This window comes from Chenopodium quinoa, unplaced genomic scaffold, assembly GCF_001683475.1.
Source record: "Chenopodium quinoa cultivar QQ74 unplaced genomic scaffold, ASM168347v1, whole genome shotgun sequence".
Taxonomy (NCBI): domain Eukaryota; kingdom Viridiplantae; phylum Streptophyta; class Magnoliopsida; order Caryophyllales; family Amaranthaceae; genus Chenopodium; species Chenopodium quinoa.
In genome coordinates, this window is record NW_018743032.1 from 2,646,332 (window position 1) to 2,667,823 (window position 21,492).

Sequence of the window (21,492 nt, forward strand, 5' to 3'; positions counted from 1 at the left end):
CCATTCGTACTCTTTATAGTACCAAAAGTTTCCAAGTCAATCAATCGACCTTTGAAAACCAGACGCACAATCTCCCAAGGGCAAAAACAGTCGGTACAATAAAAAAGCATTCATACAAAAAGCAAGTTATAAATACTTAGCAAAATTTATGAATACTTAGCAAAATTTATGAAATGCAAAAATTTAAAGCAAGTGTGAATTAGTGAAGCCGGCCAAATTGCCGGATGATTCATAAATTTAGTCGGCCCCATGACCGACAAAAAAGAGTTAACTAGTATAACCGGCAAGAACTATTAATAGACTCGACCCCTCGGTTGGTAAAGATACAATAAAGCAAACGACACGCAGGCCGAAGAAATGTAATACAAAACCAAGAAAAGCTTAAGCACCAGGAGGGGGCTTCTCAGTATCAACAGACGCATCCTTCTCTTCCCCAGCCTGCTGCTTTTCCTCTTCAATGTCCTCCCCCTTATCTTGGTCGGACCCCTCAGCCGAATCAGATGACTCGGCCTCCTCCTCTTCCTCTTCAGCATGGTTCATGATTTTATCATTGTACTCTTGAGAGCAGGCGGCGAACTGATTCTTCCAGCTCTCGTAGCCAGAATCTGAGAAGACAGCCTCCCAGGTCATCTTCATGATGGCATCGCAATCGTCCATCATTTGTTTGACCAGGATCCCCTTCTCCTCCTCAGCCGTAGAAGCATACTTCTTGGCGAGTTGGACTTCCTGGTTGGCCAGCCTTGCCTTGAGCTTGTCAACCCAAGTGCGGAGGCCGGCTGCCTCTTGGTCCGCCTCTTTGAGGGGCTCGAGCTTAGCCTTGAGGTGCTTGACGTGCTTCTCCAGCTCTGAGACCCACCTCTTCGCAGCGTCCAAATTAGCCTTGACCTGCAGGTTAGCGGTCGCCTGTGAATATAGTATGTCAGTCGTCAATATTTCATTTTGAGCAATCTGAAACATGGTCGTATCTAGAAAAGAGGCGGCCCAAGCATTCGCAGCTTTTACCTCTTTGGTCTTCTCATTGATGGGCCTGCGAAGACTGTGCACTCGCAGCATAGACTACATTCGGCAAAAGAAAACGTCAGTAACAAGCGGCTCTAAGAGTTATGTAAGGAAAAAAGAAGTAAAAAATTACAAGGATACCTCAGCTAGAAAGGCGAGGATGGCGTCAAGGTTGAGGGTGCTGACTCCCCTTATCGACTCCCTGTCCTCAAGGGAGACGACTCTCAGCATGGTCTTTGCCAGAGGCATCTGCACAATCAACACTCTGTAAATACTTGGTGTAAATTCGACCAATAAACCGACTGCTTTCAGAGGTATTGGTCGACTGCTGTTGGAATTTGACCCTACAAGGGTAAGGAAAAGGATTAAATTTTTTGATACCTTCAACCGCCACCTCCTTTTCCTTCTGGGGCTGGCTGACCTCAGGGACGACTAGAGACTTGGGAGGATGGCTCTTCCCTAGCCTACTGGGCACATGCTTCCTGGGTTTACCAGAAGTTGTCACGTCACCAGCCGTCTGTTTTCGAATCTTCGGATCCGGCTGTGAGGAAGGAAAGGGTTTGGCTGAGTCACCCTACAACAAAAACCACAAAGAGTAAGAAGCAGGCGGTAAAAAATAAATTAAGACTTAGACAAATTGAAAAGAAGTTCACCTCGGGCGCTTGCGACGCAGGCGACTGTTTAGCTGACCGTTTGCCCAAGAGGGAGCGGTAATAGGCGGCAGGTTTCCTTGATGTCGAGAGCTTCTCCATTGCTTTGTCTGCACAAGAAAATTCAAATGGTTAAGTAAGAAGTATAAAAAAAACACTTAACATTCGGTCATCTACCTCTCGGCCTCTCTACGCTAAGGCCGCAGGAGGCAAGATAGTTCCCATTGAACACCAAGTCATATTTGGGAATGTAACCCTGGGGAACGAACTCTCTCTCCGAAGTCTCTGCGTTTGCCTGGTTGACCACCTTGAAGAGGCCCTTATCCAAGATCTCCTCCCTGGCTTTCCTGGGAACAGGCGGCAGTTCTGATCCACCTATTAGAAGAGGTGGGTTCCGGTTCCGCCTGTTATACTTCTTGTTCTTCACTTTATCAAGGCAGGAGACAATGTATAACTTATTTCTCCAGTCTTTCCATTTGTTCTCCTTCCCAATAGTCATCATGTAGCCCTAGTGGCTAGACAAAGAGTACCAACCGGACCCACTTGTTTTTGGGGTACGGCTAAGGTAATGCATTTGGGAGAATGCCTTGAAGCTGGGATCCACACCAGCATTTCACAGCCGGCAACATAGCCTAGGATGTTAAACCAAGAATTAGGGGCAAGTTGCCAGACACCCAGTTGGTATCCGTCCAAGATTCGCACCACGACCGGATGGAGAGTAAATCTAAGGCCAGCTTGAATGGCCGCCTCATAGCAACCAAAGCATTCGTCCACGTAGCTAGGCCCCTCTGGCCAAACTACGGTGTCCTCAACATCTGGCATGCATAAGATGAAACCATGTCCCATGACATGGTCAGCCCTGAAACTTCCCACTTTTTCAGCCAGTCTTCCGCCTGCCTGCGGGAACGTGACAATAATAGGCGGACACATCTCTCGGTTGCTAGCATCCGGCTCAGCCCAACCTTCACCCTTTTCCACAAAAAGGGATTCTCTCGCTGTTTCCAGCCGAGAGTGCAATTCCTCCGAGGCATCAGACGCCCTGCCAAAGGTACTCGTCTCGGGTTCACTTTCAGATCAGTCGGATCTATCGTCCGCCTGAGGGACCTGTTCAACAGAACCCGAGACTTCACTTTGCACTTCCTCCCCTAATTCTTCTAATATTGAATCATTAGGGGTGCTTGGGGTTCCAGGCGGCACATTAGATAGTTCACTGACAGGCGCCCTGAAGGAGGAGCCGCCTGAGTTCACCACCCTGGTTGTTTGTTTGATTCTGGCCATGGTGTCCTGCACAGACACATAGACAGTCGGACTTGGGGAAGTTCGCAAAGTGTGGTCCAGCAAGGGGTAGTCGGCACTCTTAGTTCTAGATTCAGCCGTCCTTGGTGACTGGCTGATCACTAATCTAGGTCGTGCCGTGTGCTTTTGGGATATCATTTTCAAAAAGGAAAAGAAACAAAGAAAAAGTACCACAGAAAAACAGGTGGTTACCTTTAGTCTGTAAAGTCGAAGGCGCTTGAAATACTGTAAGAGCAGGTGGTCCGGTAGCAGGCGGTCCGGTCGTTCCTCTCAGAGATTTTATGTCTAAAAATTTTAAGAAGGTGCGACAAATGATTGGGGCGCCGCCCTTATATAGAAGGGTAAGAATTTCAAGGGTCACCCCTAAAATTCAAAAAAGAGAGAGAAAAACGGGTAAAAAAAAAAAAAAAAAGCCCCGTCCTTCAATCTTCAAGTGACACCTGTCACAGGTGCCATGTGGCAAGCCACGTCACCCCTGCGAGGGGCAAATGATTAGGGGATTTTTACCCCACCACGTGGACCAATCAAGACCCTCCATGTGTCATCCACGTGGACCAACCAGAGTCCGCCACGTGTCACTCAATGAAGAGTCCAAAGTGGACCAATCAGGACATGACACGTGGTAGACAAATGTCAAACTAGGAATGGCTGCCTTTAAGGCCTAAACTCCTAAGTAGCCCAATCAGTCCTAGGTTTCCATAACCTAGGACTGGGCACGTACCTCGAGACCCTATTAAAGGGAGATGTTCCCACCTGGGGAACTACATTCATTCACAAATATTCAGAGAGCATTAATTGCAGAATTGAATACACTTGAGAGCTTACACTCAGATATTGAGGTTGTTCGCTATAGCCGGATGATCACTTCTCTTCCAAGAGGAACTTGACCCCATTTACATTCCGCATTTTATACATCCGAACACGTTCTAACTTGATCGTCGGAGGCGGAGCTCCCACCCGCCAGAGTCTCCGTTGTTTTGTAGGTACAGGTGCCCGAAATCTAGTCTTGGAATTGTAACTCTCCCGAAGGACACAGAGAAAACCCCGAAACAGATATTATCTTCAGATGCTCGTAGAATATTTGATAATTATCTTGTTTACTACTCTACGACTCTCTATATAAATAGGGTTGTTTAAAGGGTTTTAATTAGGTTCGGATGGAATAAGTCACAAAGACCCCATCTCGTCCCTACTACCAAACATTGTAGGTATATTGTATGGATTAAGCCGACAAGCCCGTATTAAAAACATATATCAAAACCCTAGCCTTTTGGAGATAGGAATTAAAAGATCTACGAGAGTTGTAACACACAAATTATCAATGAAATAATTGTTTCCTTATACTTTTCTACCTCTTCATTTGTATATTGCAACTTTGGATTTTTATGGTTTACAGTGCAATACAAATGACACTAATAATCATACTCGAAAAAAACTAGACTCGTAGTTATCGTTTTGTCGAAATAGTTTTAATGTTGAAAAATAGACCTCCCAAGTATCACCACATGTAAGTGTCCCACATTGGTTGAAGAAGAGAGAGTTCTTCACTTTATAAGGCTAAGGGGCTATACTCCTCCTATTGCCATATGGTTTTGGGATGAAACCTCCTTTGGACTTATGAAATGGACTCTCTCTCTTGATTTACGGGTGCGACCCAGACCGTATTTAACATTTAACTATTAGAAAATTAAGTTAAAGATCCTCCAATAGGTACCAAATTTTTGCTAGAGCCCAGCCAACTTGGATGGATCTTATCAACTTGTGCGTGGAAGTAGGTACTTTTGCTATTATTACTTTTATTTTTAATTTTTTTGTGTGCTTGTAAAATAATTCTATGAGCTTCACAATCTTTGATGGAATCAAGAAGACAGATCAACAATGCATAATGGATTTTTGTCACATCCTCAATAATCAAAATAATCTACCAAAGTACCAATAAGCTAGTAAGTCATATACATACATCCTTTGTTACATACATGAGGAAGTAACATTTTACAAATCACAATTTAAACATTATATATTGGTTGTTTAAAGATTGAAAATATTGAACCCATATATTTTAAAAAATATAATAGAAAACTATCTAACAAGATTGTACATTACTTTGTTTTTTTACTCATACTTCATAGATAAATTACAATAAATGCTTATAACTGAATGTGTAAATTGTATAAAAGTCTAAATATAACATGTAAATTGTATATAAGTCTTAAGTAGAATTTGCTACGAGTACAACTCAGTTTTTCTTTATATTTAATAAAAATAACTATGATCATGTTTTGAGAGAAGGCCGCCTTAAATTTGTCGTATATATTATATATATCCTTATTTACGATATATCTCGATCACTAACTTACTTAGAAATTAAAGATACTCCGTAATATAACAGCACATTAGTACTAAAATTTAAATGTCTGGTGAATTAATAATGCCGCCATAATGTTAAACAATACTTTGTAACAATGAAAATAATATATTGCCTACATTAACAAATGAATCAGGAGTCTTATTATTCGCATGCACTACGATAAATAGTTATCCCACAAATAACAAATGATCTGCCCTAGTTACAACAAGCTAAGATTATTATGCCTGTTGACTTAGTCCTAATAATTAAAATCTATGTTTTTATCTAAGAAAAATTCCAAGGAATATGAAAATGAGGATACCCTTTTTAATTTTCATTGTCCTTAGAATTTTTCTAAGAAAAAAAACTTTCAATAATAACAATAATAATAATAATAACAATAATAAATTCCTCATTCAAAATCAGCAGTTTCTCGCAAGGGCATATCAATAAGGTCATGAACTTGGCTTTGTGGTCCACAATGTTGAATTGAACAATCGTCAAACAACCATTTCTCTAGAACGGACAACGTGCCTCGTCCATCATCACTCAATGGCTTGCTTTCGTGCTCGAAGAAGCTAGCCTCCGGCGACACTGTCTGAGAGAAATCGGAGTATGGAGACTCACTCGATTCGATTGTTCCAAACAAAGACTGAAATGCCTCATTTTTCGAAAAATGATGATTATCACTTGCAACTTTAGGTTTTTGTTCATGACCATACTCAACCTCCATTGTGCTACAAAGAGAGTGATGATCCGTTGACACCGAGCTCGATTGCTCTTTCTTAGGGGACTTCATGTTCCACCCTTGTAGCAATCGCGCTATATTCTCAGTACTCGAAGCATAGATAGATGACGCTGTTTGCCCTTGCTTATTATTATTATTATGGCTTGAATTTAAGCTAATCTTTTGTGATGAGTTCATCGAGTCAGGCATATTCGAGGATGGTTTTTGATCCATTGTTGAAAGAGCATCACATAAGGCTTGTTTCGCCATGTGAATATCGGTTTGAAGCCTTCTTTCCCATTGACCTCGACTATTCGTACTCTGATTTTCAGGAGATGAAGGTGATGAAACAAATCCATCTGATCTCGAGCTTTGATGGTGATTATTATCCGATTGTTTCTTCCTTAGCTTCTTTTTGAGATGGGTGTTCCAATAATTCTTTATGTCGTTGTCTGTTCGTTGTGGAAGGTATGATGCTATCGCAGCCCATCTGTAACACCAAATTCATGGTTATCATATGATTCCTCGTAAATCAAAAATTATCTTTCACACTCGACCTCTTATGATAAATTAATAATCACGTTGATATTGTAATTTAAACATGAAATATAATTTAAATAACTTGATACTCAGTATTTGACAATTCATTTTTGATGGAGTAATATAGGAAAGGGACACTTTGTTATGTATATTAGTGAGAATCTTGCTACTATATGAATGATCATTATTGCACAATTATGTTTAAGGCCACCATATTTATTATTCACATGTGTGGTCATTAAAAAAAAAAAAAAATTGATGGATTAAAAAAAAAAAAAAAAAAAAAATAGAGAGTACAATTATACTTGTAGTTTCATTAATTATATTATGCCTTAGGTAAAAACACAAAGTAATTATGCTAGTTTTAATTACTCTGAATTACTATAACAATTTAGAATAGAAAATAATAAATAAACCATGATTTATACTCCCTTCATTTTTGTATATTGTTCTTGTTTGAAATCTCGAAAGGTTCTAATGACAATGTAATACAATGATCTCTAAATGAACACTGAACATATAAAAATGGACATATTTTATAAAATATTGCTTGATATGGAGTACATTTTAATGCGTAATTTCAAAATATTAACTTGTATGGTAATTTTTTGAAACACTATGTTAAATGTGTTCGTTAAGACGTATTTAAACAAATTTATGTTTAAACGTGTTCATTAAAAATTGTGTATGGGATGTAACATGAAAAATATAAAAAATTTGGAGAGATTATTAAACTAAATTATCCAAGCTGTCAAGTCATAATTTACCGTAATTGTGGATGGCGTGGGTAGGGCCAAATCATTTAATAGTTTGCTCTTAGGGGACCTCTACCCTAATGCTAAATTGCTAACATGCCAAGTCAAGTGTACACAGTCTTACCCTAACAAGCAAACATTTTTTTTATTTCTTTTTTCCAATTCTTCATTTAATAATATCCATAGATCTATTAAGAAAATATTATCAAAATTATTGCACTTAGATAGCTTAGTGACTTTTTTAAGTTTTAATTTTTGTCTACTAATTTATCCGTTATTAAAAGACTTTCTGATGAGACAATCATCGTCAAAATTAAATAAGAACTTCTGGAGATACGGGAGGTAGTAAAATCCGAACCCACTAAATTAAGCTCTATTAATTGTGTTATAGACCAGCAATTTACAATTGGACAGAATATTACATTAAGAAAATTGGGAATTGGAGGATTTCTTTTTACCTATTTCCAAGAAGAGCTTGAAGATGAATGATCATCTTTTCCTCTTGATCTGTAAAATTACCTCTTTTGATACCTGGTCTTAGATAATTTGTCCATCTCAGCCTACAACTCTTGCTACACCTAAGTAACCCTAAACAAAATTCAAACACACTTAATTAGTCAATAATTTAAATATAATATATTAAACAAAAACTAATTTTATGATCAATGTGTTACATATTAATTTATTGATATTTGAACAAATCAAGCAGTAAGAAAGAAATGAGATCTATTGCCCTACATCAAAAATCTAATGTATCGATACAATTAAGACATAAGAAAACTTATCTTACTCAAACTTTGATCTTCATTTTACTTCAAATACTCATTTTGGATTCTTGACACTAAGACATGGGTAATGACACTCAAAATCTAACAATTGTATACTTATAAAGTAGTCAAGTCTAACACTTATAAACATATACCGGTATCGAACACAAGTACTCGAGTTCGATTAAGATCGAGTAGCATGGAAGGAAAAAAGGGTAGTTTGGGCAACAATTGATTAGATCCTAAACCCTAACCTTGAAATTAGGCTTTATCTAGATAATTACAAGTAAAATTCATGGTGTAGCACATCTTAGTGCACAATATACTTTTCCCTGCTCTATAAATTTTTTTTATAAGAACGGTAATTGTCTCACAGAAAACTTGAAAACAAGAAGAACATTTAAAGACGGGGGGAGTACGATTTAAGAAAATCGAAGAGAAAGTATACCTGTATTAGTAGGAACAGCCCTCCAATTACCAGGACCATGTTCTTGAATATAAGAGACTAACAAGATATCTTCTTCAGGAGTCCAAGGTCCTTTCTTAACACCTTCTTTATCACAACATGGAGGTCTTCCCATTTCACAATTCACTCTTTAAGCTTAGCTTTATATTATGTTTGTGATTATTATATATTCTAAGTTTATGATATAAACTCTTATTTGAGTTTTATCTTGAAGTGGTGAAACAAAGGTGCAAGTACTTTGGTTAAGCTTAAACTACATAAATAGAAAGAAGAGAAATTAGAACTTTGTTTATGTGAGGAAATGAAATAATGGAGATCCAAGAGAGAGATAAAGAGTGAGGTATTAATATAGGAAGCAAAAGCTTAGTGGGGGTCCAAGAAAGAAATGTGATGAGAGTGGAGAGAGTCAAAAGATGGAAGCAAATTGCATTTACTAGTCGGCTGGATTTCAAAATAAAGCTTAGTTTGAGTGATAACAATAAGGGTAAAGTTATTATTGAACAACTAGGCTAATCAATTGTCACCTATGACCTTGTCAAATACTCTCAATGGTACTATAATAACTCTATAAGAATGTATATATCTAGGGTTAGTTGCAAATAAGATGTTGCGTTTAATTTGTGAAAAACTCGCAAATAAGCTTAGTTAAAGCTACTTAAATCTCATTTGAATTGGACAAATTTGAACTACAATACAAGGTTTGTTTACTAAACAATAATTACTTAAAACATGTCACATTCGATTCATTAGGGTAAAAACAAAGCTCTCCTAATCATCTGTTAAGAGCTCATTTGTCAATTGTATGAATTACTTCGTATTTTTTTTATTATTACTGTTTTTCACTGAAACATGTTGGCTAAATTGAGCTCATATATTTACTGCTCATTCGAGCTCAAGTACACACAAGCAAGCACAAGCCAATAAGGACGAGAAAGTATTTTACTACAAACCACCAAGCTCATATAAAATAAAATTAAAAGCAAGCACAAGCAAGCTCGAGCATGATCAAACACCAATACTTCTTACTAATTAAGCTCAGGTCGAACATGCAATGTTTAATTTGCTACTCGACCTACTCGTATGTATGTAAAAGCCAACTAGTTATTGGTTTCACGCGATTTATTATATGCTTATATATATGCTTGATTTTTTCTAAATAAATATAAATATAGATATTGGTTGATTTGTTAAAAAAGGGTAAATTAATTAGGCAACTAGGGTCATCAAGTAGCCTCCATTTATCTTTTAACTTGGGCAAAGTAAAGGTATTAAATTAAACAAAGAGGCTAATTAATGGTCACCCTTGTGACCTTGTCAAATTCTCTCAGTGTTACTACTAGAGGTGGGCGTGGGCCGTGCTGGCCCGCGGGCGGCACAAGTCCGCCAGCGGCATGGTACGGCACGGTGATCGATTGGGTTGTGGGCCGTGCCGTAAACACAATTTTAAAAAATCAGCACAAGCATGGCACGGGCACGGTGGGGGGCGGCACGGTAATTTGGCCCGCAAGACGGCCCGCTGGCACGACCCTCCAGCACGGCACGTGGCACACCCCAGCACGGCCCGCCACGACGAGACCCGTGCAAAACAGCTATATTTCGCTACTTCCAACAGCCATAAAACGACTATAATAATAAATTAATAATAAAATTAACATAAATAATAATAAAGAGTAAAAGAACTATATTATAATAAAAATAAGAATAGTAAAAAGAACAATAATAGTATAATATTACAAAAACATAAACATAAATTAATAAAATTATTTAAATATACTCATTTAAAAGTTCACAAAAAATATATATCGATTTAAAAAAAAAATTAAAAATTCTAGGCAGCCACTGCTCGGCCTGGCACGTCACGCCAGGCATGTGGGCCGTGCCATGCTGTGGGCTAGGGTGTGTCAAATGGTGGTCTGACACGGCACGACCCGCCAAGTTGTAGACACGGCACGGATCGGCACGAGCCACCACCAGCACGACCCGCGGTGGCCCGACACGGCACGCTACCCACCTCTAGTTACCATCTATTTCAAGTTTCTACTTGACTAATTGTACATACAAGTCAACTAGTTTTGCTGTCATACAATTATAATTATTTTTATAATTATTTTTATTAAAAAGAATCTAAAATGAAAGATACTTTGTTCGAAAGGGTTAAAGAAATTAACCTACAAGCTTCAATAATCAACCTCTATTTTCCTTTTATTTTTCTAGCAAGTTGCAACCAGACAAGTGAAAATGAACTTTGAAATTACCCTAAATTTTCTGCTGTTAGTTTGTTACACATATTTTATTGTTTAAGAATTCTGTTGCAAATCTTTGATAACCATGAAAAGAAATCACCAATCAATTCAAAGACATACCCTTAAATATTCTATTAAATGTTGTAAGAGAAAAAATAAAGAAGAGGATTTAATTTAATTTAAAAGCTTTCAATATATATAAATGCTGCATTATTTTTCCAGCACAACAATTTATATAATTGAAACAAATATAAAATGTTGTAATTTAATGAAATGAAGGAATCATATACTCCGTAGTATATACATTACAATTAAATCTCTATTATTACTATTTGTGTGTGCCTCAGAAAACCGCGTGGCATTCAATATGGTTTGCATTAAATAGCCCCAATGGCTGTGCTGGACTGATGATGTATTGCTGTTGCATGTTTTTATAAGAAGTATACTCCCTTCTTCACTTTTTAATCTCAACGTATTGATCTTTTTCTCTCATAAAAAAATTACATTTGGGTACATTTTTTTCACTCTTCTTCATGTATATATGATATACTTCATATATTTTACATTTGCATATAAACATTAAAATTATTTTACCATAATTTCATCATAGGAAAACCAAGATTCAATGATTAATATTATTAATGTTTAATTATATATTGTATTGTATACGTTGTACTACTCCCGTTTCATATTTTTTTGCAACTTTGGGGTATTATTTGTGAGATATAAAATATTTTAAAGTTGCAAAAAATATGAAATGGAGGTAGTATATCATAAGCAAAGAAGGCTGAAAAAGGTATTATATATACATGACAAAATCATACATCCATGTTATTTCCTAATGTTTATGATTCTTAATCTTTTTATATTTTTTAATCTTCTAAATGCAACCCTAAGGACACTGCATATATCATTTTCCTTTCTTCACCGTTTCTAATCAATCATGAAAAAATACCTTAGTTCACTAGAATCTCTACTTTACTACATTACATAAGTATAAAAATACGAAATTAAAATCTATAACAAAATTAAAGTATCGTACGATGTTATTAAGAGTATAATAATTATTAATCATTTCTTTTCAATCTTCTAAGATGCATCCCTAAGAATAGAGCTGTATATACCATTTTCCTTTTATTTCATTGTACCCTTTTAATTCAATTATGAAAATAAAATATGAATACCTAAGCAAGGTACTCTAATTAGTGTACTAGATAAGTATGATGAATATGTGTAGTAAAAAAAGAGAACAGATAATGATGTGGTACCAACTATGGGGTAGTAAGCTAGCATTGAAAGCTTGTTGTTTTATGCCGTAATTAACAAGTCCAAAACATTTCATCAATTGTTGATGGGTGTACACTGCATTTAGGGAGATTGCCAGTACTGTACGAAATTGTAATGGTTCTCAATGTCAACCCTGAAACATGGCATTCATTTTAACAAAGTAAACTAATTAAGTTCCTGGTTTACCTACCCAATCCAAGGCTTGAGATTTTACATGCATATGCATATCATGAGCTTATTAGACTTTGATTAATCTGAACTCGGACCAATCCAAACTCCTCAAGGGAGAAAATAAAACCCTAGTTACCTATCTATCAAGGTTAATTTTTGCATTCTCTATCTAGGCTCGGCTCAAGTTTAAGCTTGAGGTCTCTTAGTCGTTTGGTTGGATTATTTGAAATGGGTTAGAATGGAATTAGAATCCATTCCATCTAGTTTTTTTGTTTGGTTGAGGTTTTTAATAATGGAATCTTATATCCAAGGGGTTCTAACTCCCCCCAATACCCATGGAATCCCATACCCACCCACCCCCCCAAGATTCACAATCCATTTTATTAATGAAATATAGAATCCATTCCAACAATAAACCAAACAACTTTGAACTAGTATGGGTTTTAGAATTCATACTTCTCTACTATGAGATTTCATACCAATCCATTCCAATTTGATGAACCAAACATCCCCTTATTAAGTTATAACAACCCCTTATAAGATTCCTTGTTTGTTTGAATTGCTCCATTATATTAGTTGACGTGTTGTAATTGAACAATGCCACACTTTGAATTTCATTAAGAAAAACTTCAATTTGGTAGGGGTCTTGTACTCTTGTGAAGTAATTCTGTCAGCACTCAGCAATACTAATCAATGTTATCCATAATGGTAGAGAGGGAGCTCTAATAGTAAATTGACTTTCACTAGTCACTAACTCACTACTATAGATAAAAAAAAAATGTTCAAATATTGTGGAAGAGCTTACCGACAGTGTATAGAACCATACTGTTCTTTTTAAAAAAAAAAATAGTTTTCCAATAAAATTTACCTTATATTAGTGCATCTCTAAATAAATTACTCAGAAAGCAACCCATCACATTATACTCGTACTTTTTCTTTTTTTCTTTTTTTTAATTTTTTTTTTGTAATTTTTTTTGTTACAGAGTATATTTAGACTTTTACGATCTCTAATGCACATTTATCTTTAATAAATATATTAGGTTATTCCCGCGCGATATACAATTAGAATTAATCTGTCTTGTAATTTATAGTCTGTTACATTATAGTCTTAAATGTAAATTATTTTTATATCTAATTATAATCTTCATATATAATGTAATGTTTCGTCAAATATATATATATATATATATATATATATATATATATATATATATATATATATAAGAAAAGTGAAAAAAAAAATGTTGAAACCACTATCAAACAACAAACAAATTAGGTATGTGAAATTATAAATTTGGAGAGAAACTTGGTTAATTAAAACTTGGTTAATTTGAAGTCAAAAGTGTAGATTAAAAATAAAAATAAAAAAATCATTAATAATTAATAACATCACCCATAGAATTGGAGGAAATTTTTTTAATGTGAGCATGACACGTAGCATGGTTTGAGGGTTGATGATGTCAGTAATGTTTTGAGCATAAAATTTGATATTTTGATATCGAATCTAAAAACTTAATACATGACATCTTTTGACGTTAATAAAATTAAAGTTATGGAGTAATTTTTTTTTATAGTCAAAGTTTTATGGTCAAAGATGACCATAATAGTCCAAACGTAACAAACAAAAAGAATCATTGGAATTAATTAGTTGTTTTACTCAAATGAAATAATCTGGGGGCAAAAAAGAAGAAGAGAACAAAATTGAAAATGAAAAAAGAGTTTAAGGAGGAATTAGATGTGGTTATAAAATGTGAAGTCTATTTAACTAATCGGGAAAAGCCCTTATTTGCAAGCCAATTTGCCGCTTGATTGCCTTCATTACAGACATGTACACGATTATTTTTTTTATTTTTTTATTTTTATTTTTTTACAGTTTTTTTTTGTTGGTAAGGAGAAGGACCTTATTGGACCGAAATCTCTCATAGGTCCTCCCGACTTGGGTTAGCAGACTAGGCACTTTGGAAGTGGTGGGAATTGTAAGGGAATTCTCATCCCAAAGTGCCTCTAGTGGGGTTTAATCTCACAACCTCTTGGTTATTAGATGCAAACTTTCCCATTAGACCAAGTTTTGGATTGTGACATGTACACGATTATGATTGATGTTAAGTGGTAAGTACAATATATATGTATGTACGGTGTATAAAACAGTTTGCCTAATTGATTACCAATTTTTGATAGAAAATCCCAAAATTGATATTCTTTTTTCCGAAAAATAAGATGCGAGAATATTTTGTACATACCCTCTAACATTTTGAAATAATAATATTTGTAGGAATGATATTCAAGATAAATAGATAATACGTTTAAATCTTGATAGATCCATTCCTAAAGTTATTACACTACTTTGGAGTTTGGACTACTTGGAAATCCAGGATAGAAATCTATCTATCTAAGAGCTTTCAAGACTCTAACGAATGACATTATTCTAGAATGCATATAAACTCTTAAAGACTCCCAAAAATTAGTTCCTCACCATGCATCCAAGTAATGTATCGTGGTCACCCCTCCTCGACGACAACGTAGTTATTGCAAGAATAGCAAATTCAAGTTCATAATGTAACGGCTCACTCTTGGCTCTTAAACATAATATATATCTATATTTAGTATTTAGAAACACAAATCGGAAAGACACATGTTCCCATCCTATTACATTTCCCTATCTTTTAATCCAACTCAATGTTAGAGGTGATCATTTACGGGCTTGGGTGGGATACGAGCTGCGTTTATAGTTCATATTTTGTCCAACGGGCTTAATATAGCAAACCCAAGCCCTTTTATGCGGGCTTGACAATTAGTCCATACCCGCCTTAGTAAACGGGCCGGGTTTTTTCCGCGGGCTAACGGGGTTAAAATCTACCTTTGTTCTTATATTTATTGTTTAAGAACTTTGTTCTAATTTTTATAAACACTAATTAACTTTCTTTTATTATTTATTTATATTACGATTATTTTGATTAAGTTGTCTTTAAAATTTCCTGAACACAAATGATAAAGAAATTAAAAAAAAATTAAAATCTTGACATATGTTATGGAAAAATATGAATGAATTTATATAACAAGTCTCCGATGATAAAAAAAAAATATAGTTATTGTAGCTAATAAAATAGAACCCAATATATTCTTTTGTATCTTTTTCAAAAGTATACGTAAATAATTTAACTATTTACAGAAGTTTATTTAATAAACGGGCCGGACAGGCTAGCCCGCGGCACAAATTGTATTGTCCATGTCCGTCCATTTATATTTGCAGGTTGGGCCTAGCGCGTTCAAATATTCAATTTTTTTCAAAATTGGTGTCCAAGCCCATCTATTTTACGGGCCGGATATGGTGGGCTTCGCGGGCCATCCCGTCCATGAATAGCTCTACTCAATGTGTCACTATTTAAACTTAATTACACATGTTCCCATCCTATTACACTTCCCTATATTTTAATCCTATTACATTTTCAATTTTTTTTATTACACTATCTTTCTTAACTCTTTCATTAAACTTAATTATACTTCATCTCCCACACACACTTCATCTTCATCTCCCCTCTTCAATTCAACTTTTTCATTTTCTCTCTTTAGTTTTAGTCCCTCCACCTTTTTTTAAAGCCTCATTTTGCATTAAAGTCCTAAAAATTTAATTTCTTTAATTATGTTTTCGGTTACACATTACACCCATAATGATTTATTGGTATTTCCTCGCTCATCTCTCAATGCAAATTTTTATTAACAACCGGCTAGAAGACTAGTTGATTATAGAACAAGATAACTACTCTTTTTTCTCCTCTTTTCAAAACCCTAAATTTTTTTTTATTGTTGTGTGAGACTATCAAGAAACTTTTGGTTGATGGTAAGCCCCTAGCTAATTTTTGTGTTTATACTAGTTTTAATTTGCTCATAATAAATTCTTATTCTCTAATCTTATTATTAAAGAGTATATCTACCTAATTTTTTGGCTTATATCTTATTGTTTTTCTACTAATTTTAATTTTTTTTGCTCTAATACCATGTAGAAATTGATTAAGGCTCAAAGCTTGCCTCACCATTCATTGATTGAGAGTATATGCAATACAAGATAATCTCAAAAGATATGACCAAATCAAAAGATACACACAAAAATATCAATACCCAATCAACCCTATAATTAAGGAAACAATATCCCAAAAATATACTCTAATAATCCTAACAATGTATCGGGTTTTATCTCTCTCTTTGTGAGCATTAAGGTCTATATGATTTTTAATTTCTTGAAAATTTAGATTTTTGATGAGGATTTGTGCAATATAATTTTGCGTCAAAGGTTAATCTACATCTACCACCAATTACATCATATTTTGTTTGATTTCAAAACTGCAATAGATTGAAAAACCCTCTCAACCCATGGAAGGATGTATCAAACACCGATGTAAAAGAGATTACTCATTTATGTCAAATCTTATCCTCAATTGCAACAAAAATGATCTTGGTGGTTGTCCAATTAAAACATTTTTTGATACACTTTTTTTTTCAATAACTGTACGACTCTTTTGTCAAAGAGTTAATTTCACTTTTAAAAAAATTGGAACAAGATACCTTAAATTTTCATATACTTAATTAATTAGTCAATTTATAAACTAGCTAGCATACGCATATATACCTCCATTCTTTAATGTTCTACTTATTTACTATTTATATATGGGGTCAAACTGAAAAAACTTTGACCATCTCTTACATAATACTTGTATACTGATAAGAAATTATAAATTGTGATCTTAGTATTAAATCATTTTAAAATGTAGTATCCAAATAACAAGTTTTCATAATTTACATTAGTACGCAATTAAAGTTATAAATTTATAATTGGTCAAACATTTGTGTTGGCCTGCTGACCGTATGCGTGCACAAAATGCAAGTGAATAGAATTAAAAAGAACGGATTGAAGGGATCGGAGTACTTAATTACGATAATAGATAGAAACTAACATTAAATATTTTATGTAAATTGATTGCTGTTTGTGCACATGTTTAAATTAGCATGAACATTAGATATCTTGTACGTAGTATACGTACATTGATTATGTGCACATGTTTAAATTAGCGTGAATGTAGAAAGTAGCTTTACTTGTGGGGATGTTGTACTTCCTCCATTTCTGAATTCTTTCGCAATTTGACTTTTAGAACAACTTTGACCGTCACTTTTTTCTATTATATAAAATAAGCTGAGATGTTAATAAGTAAGATGTTGGATTTATCTTAATATATATCATAGGAACACTAATAAATTGACCTTTGTGTCACGAGTAAAATTATGACACAAGTTTAAAATTTCTGTGGCTATGTAATTTAGCCATGGGAATATTGAAATTTACTCCCGTGACTAAAAATTTGCCACGGAAAAATGGATGTCGTGGTAAATTTTATTTTTTATGCTACGGGTATTGAAAATTACCGTCCGTGGGACCAGTATAGTAATATGTTGATATTTTCCTCATCCCTACACCAAGGTATAAGAATTACCAATAAGGAGCAGTGGTAAATCTTTCTAGTTGTGTTTGCTTAATTGTTTGGTGAATTGATCGTACTTGGCTAACATTAAAGACGAAATGAATTTGTATATACCTATTACAATCAACAAAGCCCACAAGGTATCCCATTAGTAGCTTGATGGGCCTGTATTATCTCCAATAAATTTCAGTTTTTTTGAGAGCAAATGCCAATTTATGGATGGGCTTTATTGATTTCTTACACATTGACACACATAATCAGCACATTTGTGAGGAGAAGGCCCACATTAGGTACTAGTAGTATTTAAGACATGGAACTGACAATTTAGGTATTCGGGTCTGATCATGTCAAATTTTGGGTTATATCAAGTCAAGTCAATATGTTCGCTTGATCCATGTTTGGATCAGATTTAGTTTTGATTAAATTCGAGTTTTGTTCTTTAAGTTCGAAAATATGTCAAATCAGATTTTGGGCAAGTTTACGAATGAAAGATTCAGGTTTTGATTAATTTTTGGTTGGATATACATCGAGTCAGATCAATTTTAACCAAAAAGAGAAGCTTGACAATGATTTGAAAAGACCAGATCTGAACCGAACGACTAAATTAACACATCTTATTCACCACTATTATATTACATCTTATTCACCACATCTTTTAAAATACGGTTATACCCACTTTATAAGATACGTCACTTAAATCGCTATTAGGATGATAATCAAGCAATAAACAAACTATCACAACCATTTTAGAAGTACAAAACAACAAAATTGTTGTTACAGCATCCATGCGCTTATAGATCTTTCGTTGTCTCCAAAAGTTGCTTTAGGATTTTTTACGAAAGTAAGCCTTATTAGTAAACTATTTACCAATCTAGACGCGTGGCCAAACTATTTACGAAACTGAGCTTCTGACATAAAACGCTGCCTCGGTTAGCGTTTTACCTTTGGTTATTATTTTTTTTTATAAAATTTCGTATTATGTGAAATACAAATTTAAAAAAAAAAATTGGAAATACAATAAAACGCTGACTCAGTCAGCGTTTTACTTGTATACATAACAGAGAAAAACGCTGACTGAGTCAGCGTTTTACACCTAAGCATAAAACGCTGCCTCAGTCAGCGTTTTATCTGCTGGCTGAAGGCAGCAACAGCAGGCCCCCAACAACAGCCAGTGCAGCCCCCTTCCACATCCACCAACACCACCACCCTCCTCCTCCACATCCTCCACCACCCTCCTCCTCCACATCCACCACCACCATCACCCTCCTCCTCCACATCCACCACCACCACCACCACCCTCCTCCTCCACATCCACCACCACCACCACCACCCTCCTCCTCCACATCCACCACCTCCATCACCCTCCTCCTCCACCACCACCACCACCCTCCTCCACATCCACCACCACCATCACCCTCCTCCACATCCACCACCCTCCTCCTCCAAATCCACCACATCCACCACCCTTCTCCTCCACATCCACCACCACCACCACCCTCCTCCTCCACATCCACCACCACTACCATCACCCTCCTCCTCCACATCCTCCAACACCTCCACCACCCTCCTCCTCCACATCAACCACCTCCACCACCCATCCTCCTCCACATCCACCACCTCCACATCCACAATTTATTTTGAACAAAATGAGTCAAACGTGGACAAATAAGGAATTTAAAATTCAAACAAGACATAAATTCATTCAAATAATTATTAAAATAATAATGTAATGTAAGTGTTATGTACAATAAACTAGAGAAGGTCATTACAGCAAATAAATCAGATAATTCTATCCTATTATGACTCATCAATTTGGTGTAACGGCTCTCTATCCTGTATGTCCACTCTTGGCCTTTGACGACGACTGTAGTGACGGACCGTGGTAAATGGGTTCGGGCGTACTGGCGGAGTCAGCTGGCTAGAAGATGGGTCATCAGGATGACGTAGGGGCGCGGAACTGCGAATGTCGTACTCCTCTGCGCCCGTGAATGACGAAGGATCACCCCCACAACTACTCTGGCCAGCCTCGAACTGTGAGTGACTAGAGTGGCCGCCATGATCGTCCCGGGGGTGGACGAGATAGGCGTGACCATATCTCTGCAAGGTAGCCATGCCCATATCTCGCACCCGCTCGACCTGTGCTCTGGGCGGCTCAGGTATGCCTGGAAGGACGTCCGACAGTGCGTCAACCATCGCCGTCATATCCAACGCCTGCAGTAATTAAGGATGAGTTAGTTGAATGATATACAAATTTAAAATTGATAAAGATAAGTTAATCAAATACACTTACATATCCCCTGATCACGTCAAAGGATGGATGGTAATGTGCGGATGGCGGTGTGTAGCTGGGGTTGATGAAACGCCGTATAATCCGCATGTACCACTCCATGTATGGATCGTATGGATCCATAACGCCGTGGATGGGGTCACCAGTGACGACGAACTCCAACCGTCGATGCCACAAGTCAATGTACTGGGCATGCTCCGTCCGCCAGTTCCTGTCGCTCTTTCCCCGACGGTCAATGCGGTGCAGCCGGGCACTAGTGTCACACTGTTGGGGGACAGTCTGTCGTAGTCCAAACTGTCGCATGACTCGATCTGGTAGGTGACCCTCGACGACCTCAAAACAGATCAGGAGGACCCTAGAACGCCACTGCGCCTGATGATCTAGCAGATGTGGAGTCATGGCAGCAACTAAATCAGCTTCATACGGGTCCCATGTCATCTGCGATAACACATAAAAAGTAACATAATAAACAGGTTAGTGCATATTAAATATGTTAAGAGTATACATAATAAATAACAATTTCATAAACAAATTAAAGATTTCACCTGATCCTCGGTCAGTCGATCAAGGGCGTCTCGGTAGTATAGCAGGCCCCTCGCCGCATGCGCATATGTCAGCTTGGGGACCGCCCATCTGCAAGCGTACGCCTCGTCAGCGGAAGGCCGTGGTGGAGGAATGTACCGCTCATACTGCTGGTCCTGATCCTGCTGCCCCTGACGATGTATAGCAGGCCTACCTGGCCTGCCTACATGGATGTGCTCCCAAGGCCCAAAATACTCGTTCAAACACTTCCATGTTGCTGTAATAAACATCGTCTACCAGAGCTTTGTGTTTCCATACAACAACGGTTCCCGGGTTTGACTGTTTGAGTGCTTCCATGAAGTGCGGAAGTCAGCCATAAGAACTCTCCCAATCTCCAAATACTTCAGCTATGGATTTCTCCCTAGCATACCATGCTCTTCGATAAGTAACGTCGAACTGAAAATGCTTGGATATGAGTTCCTGTATAAATTCAACTTTCAAGCATGGATCTTTCTGCACAAAAGACTTCACAAAATCGGAAATTAAGGATGAATCCAAGTGTGCATGATCTGTAGATAACACTTCAGTGACACAGGTGTCCCGGTGCGGGCCTTTGTATGTGACTATGGTAAAGGTATCTGAGTGCTCACTTTTTTTGGTGCCTCATAGCGACCAACCACAATTCTTCTTGCACCACAGATGAAGGACCTTCTCATTCGAGGTCACTGTGGTGTAGAATTGGTTCCTTTGTATAGAATACTTCTTCACCATTTCCTGAAGCAGTTTCTTAGATTCAAAGAACATACCCTTCTCAAACTCCCCCCCCCCCCCCGATCACAAATGTTGTATGACTACCTGATTCGGCCCAATATTGATCAACCTCATAATTCTCATTTACTTGACTTAACCAAGGAATAGGAGTTCTAACCATGGCCTCCCCACCTTCCATGTCTGTAAAATCAAC

At 36.6% G+C, this 21,492-nt stretch overlaps 2 protein-coding genes across 3 annotated transcripts; both read right to left on the reverse strand.

Moving 5' to 3' along the window:
- Positions 1-5,402: 5,402 nt before the first annotated feature.
- On the reverse strand, positions 5,403-8,873 carry LOC110730398 (myb-related protein 306-like). 2 transcript variants are annotated; one of them, XM_021910190.1, is made up of 4 exons: positions 8,530-8,873; positions 7,773-7,902; positions 5,657-6,509; positions 5,403-5,587 (listed from the first exon to the last, which is right to left on the reverse strand). In XM_021910190.1, the coding sequence occupies exons 1-3, from the start codon at positions 8,660-8,662 to the stop codon at positions 5,705-5,707; spliced, it is 1,068 nt and encodes a 355-aa protein (XP_021765882.1). In that variant the 5' UTR covers positions 8,663-8,873; the 3' UTR covers positions 5,403-5,587; positions 5,657-5,704. The 2 variants fall into 2 exon arrangements, with proteins under 2 accessions (XP_021765882.1, XP_021765881.1); XM_021910189.1 differs by having other exon boundaries at positions 5,403-6,509.
- A 10,643-nt stretch (positions 8,874-19,516) lies between these two features.
- LOC110730363 (serine/threonine-protein phosphatase 7 long form homolog) lies at positions 19,517-20,818 on the reverse strand. The gene is made up of 3 exons (XM_021910151.1): positions 20,552-20,818; positions 20,010-20,444; positions 19,517-19,930 (listed from the first exon to the last, which is right to left on the reverse strand). The coding sequence occupies exons 1-3, from the start codon at positions 20,816-20,818 to the stop codon at positions 19,517-19,519; spliced, it is 1,116 nt and encodes a 371-aa protein (XP_021765843.1).
- Positions 20,819-21,492: the final 674 nt, after the last annotated feature.

Excerpts from the sequence above, each read along its gene's own strand:
- LOC110730363 (XM_021910151.1), bottom strand. The coding sequence starts at position 20,818 with ATGTTTATTACAGCAACATGGAAGTGTTTGAACGAGTATTTTGGGCCT. Across the intron at positions 20,445-20,551 it reads ATCGACTGACCGAGGATCAG|ATGACATGGGACCCGTATGA; the intron begins GTGAAATCTTTA and ends GTGTTATCGCAG. Across the intron at positions 19,931-20,009 it reads TTGACGTGATCAGGGGATAT|GCGTTGGATATGACGGCGAT; the intron begins GTAAGTGTATTT and ends TAATTACTGCAG.
- LOC110730398 (XM_021910190.1), bottom strand. The coding sequence starts at position 8,662 with ATGGGAAGACCTCCATGTTGTGATAAAGAAGGTGTTAAGAAAGGACCT. Across the intron at positions 7,903-8,529 it reads GGCTGTTCCTACTAATACAG|GGTTACTTAGGTGTAGCAAG; the intron begins GTATACTTTCTC and ends AATTTTGTTTAG. Across the intron at positions 6,510-7,772 it reads CAAGCTCTTCTTGGAAATAG|ATGGGCTGCGATAGCATCAT; the intron begins GTAAAAAGAAAT and ends TTGGTGTTACAG.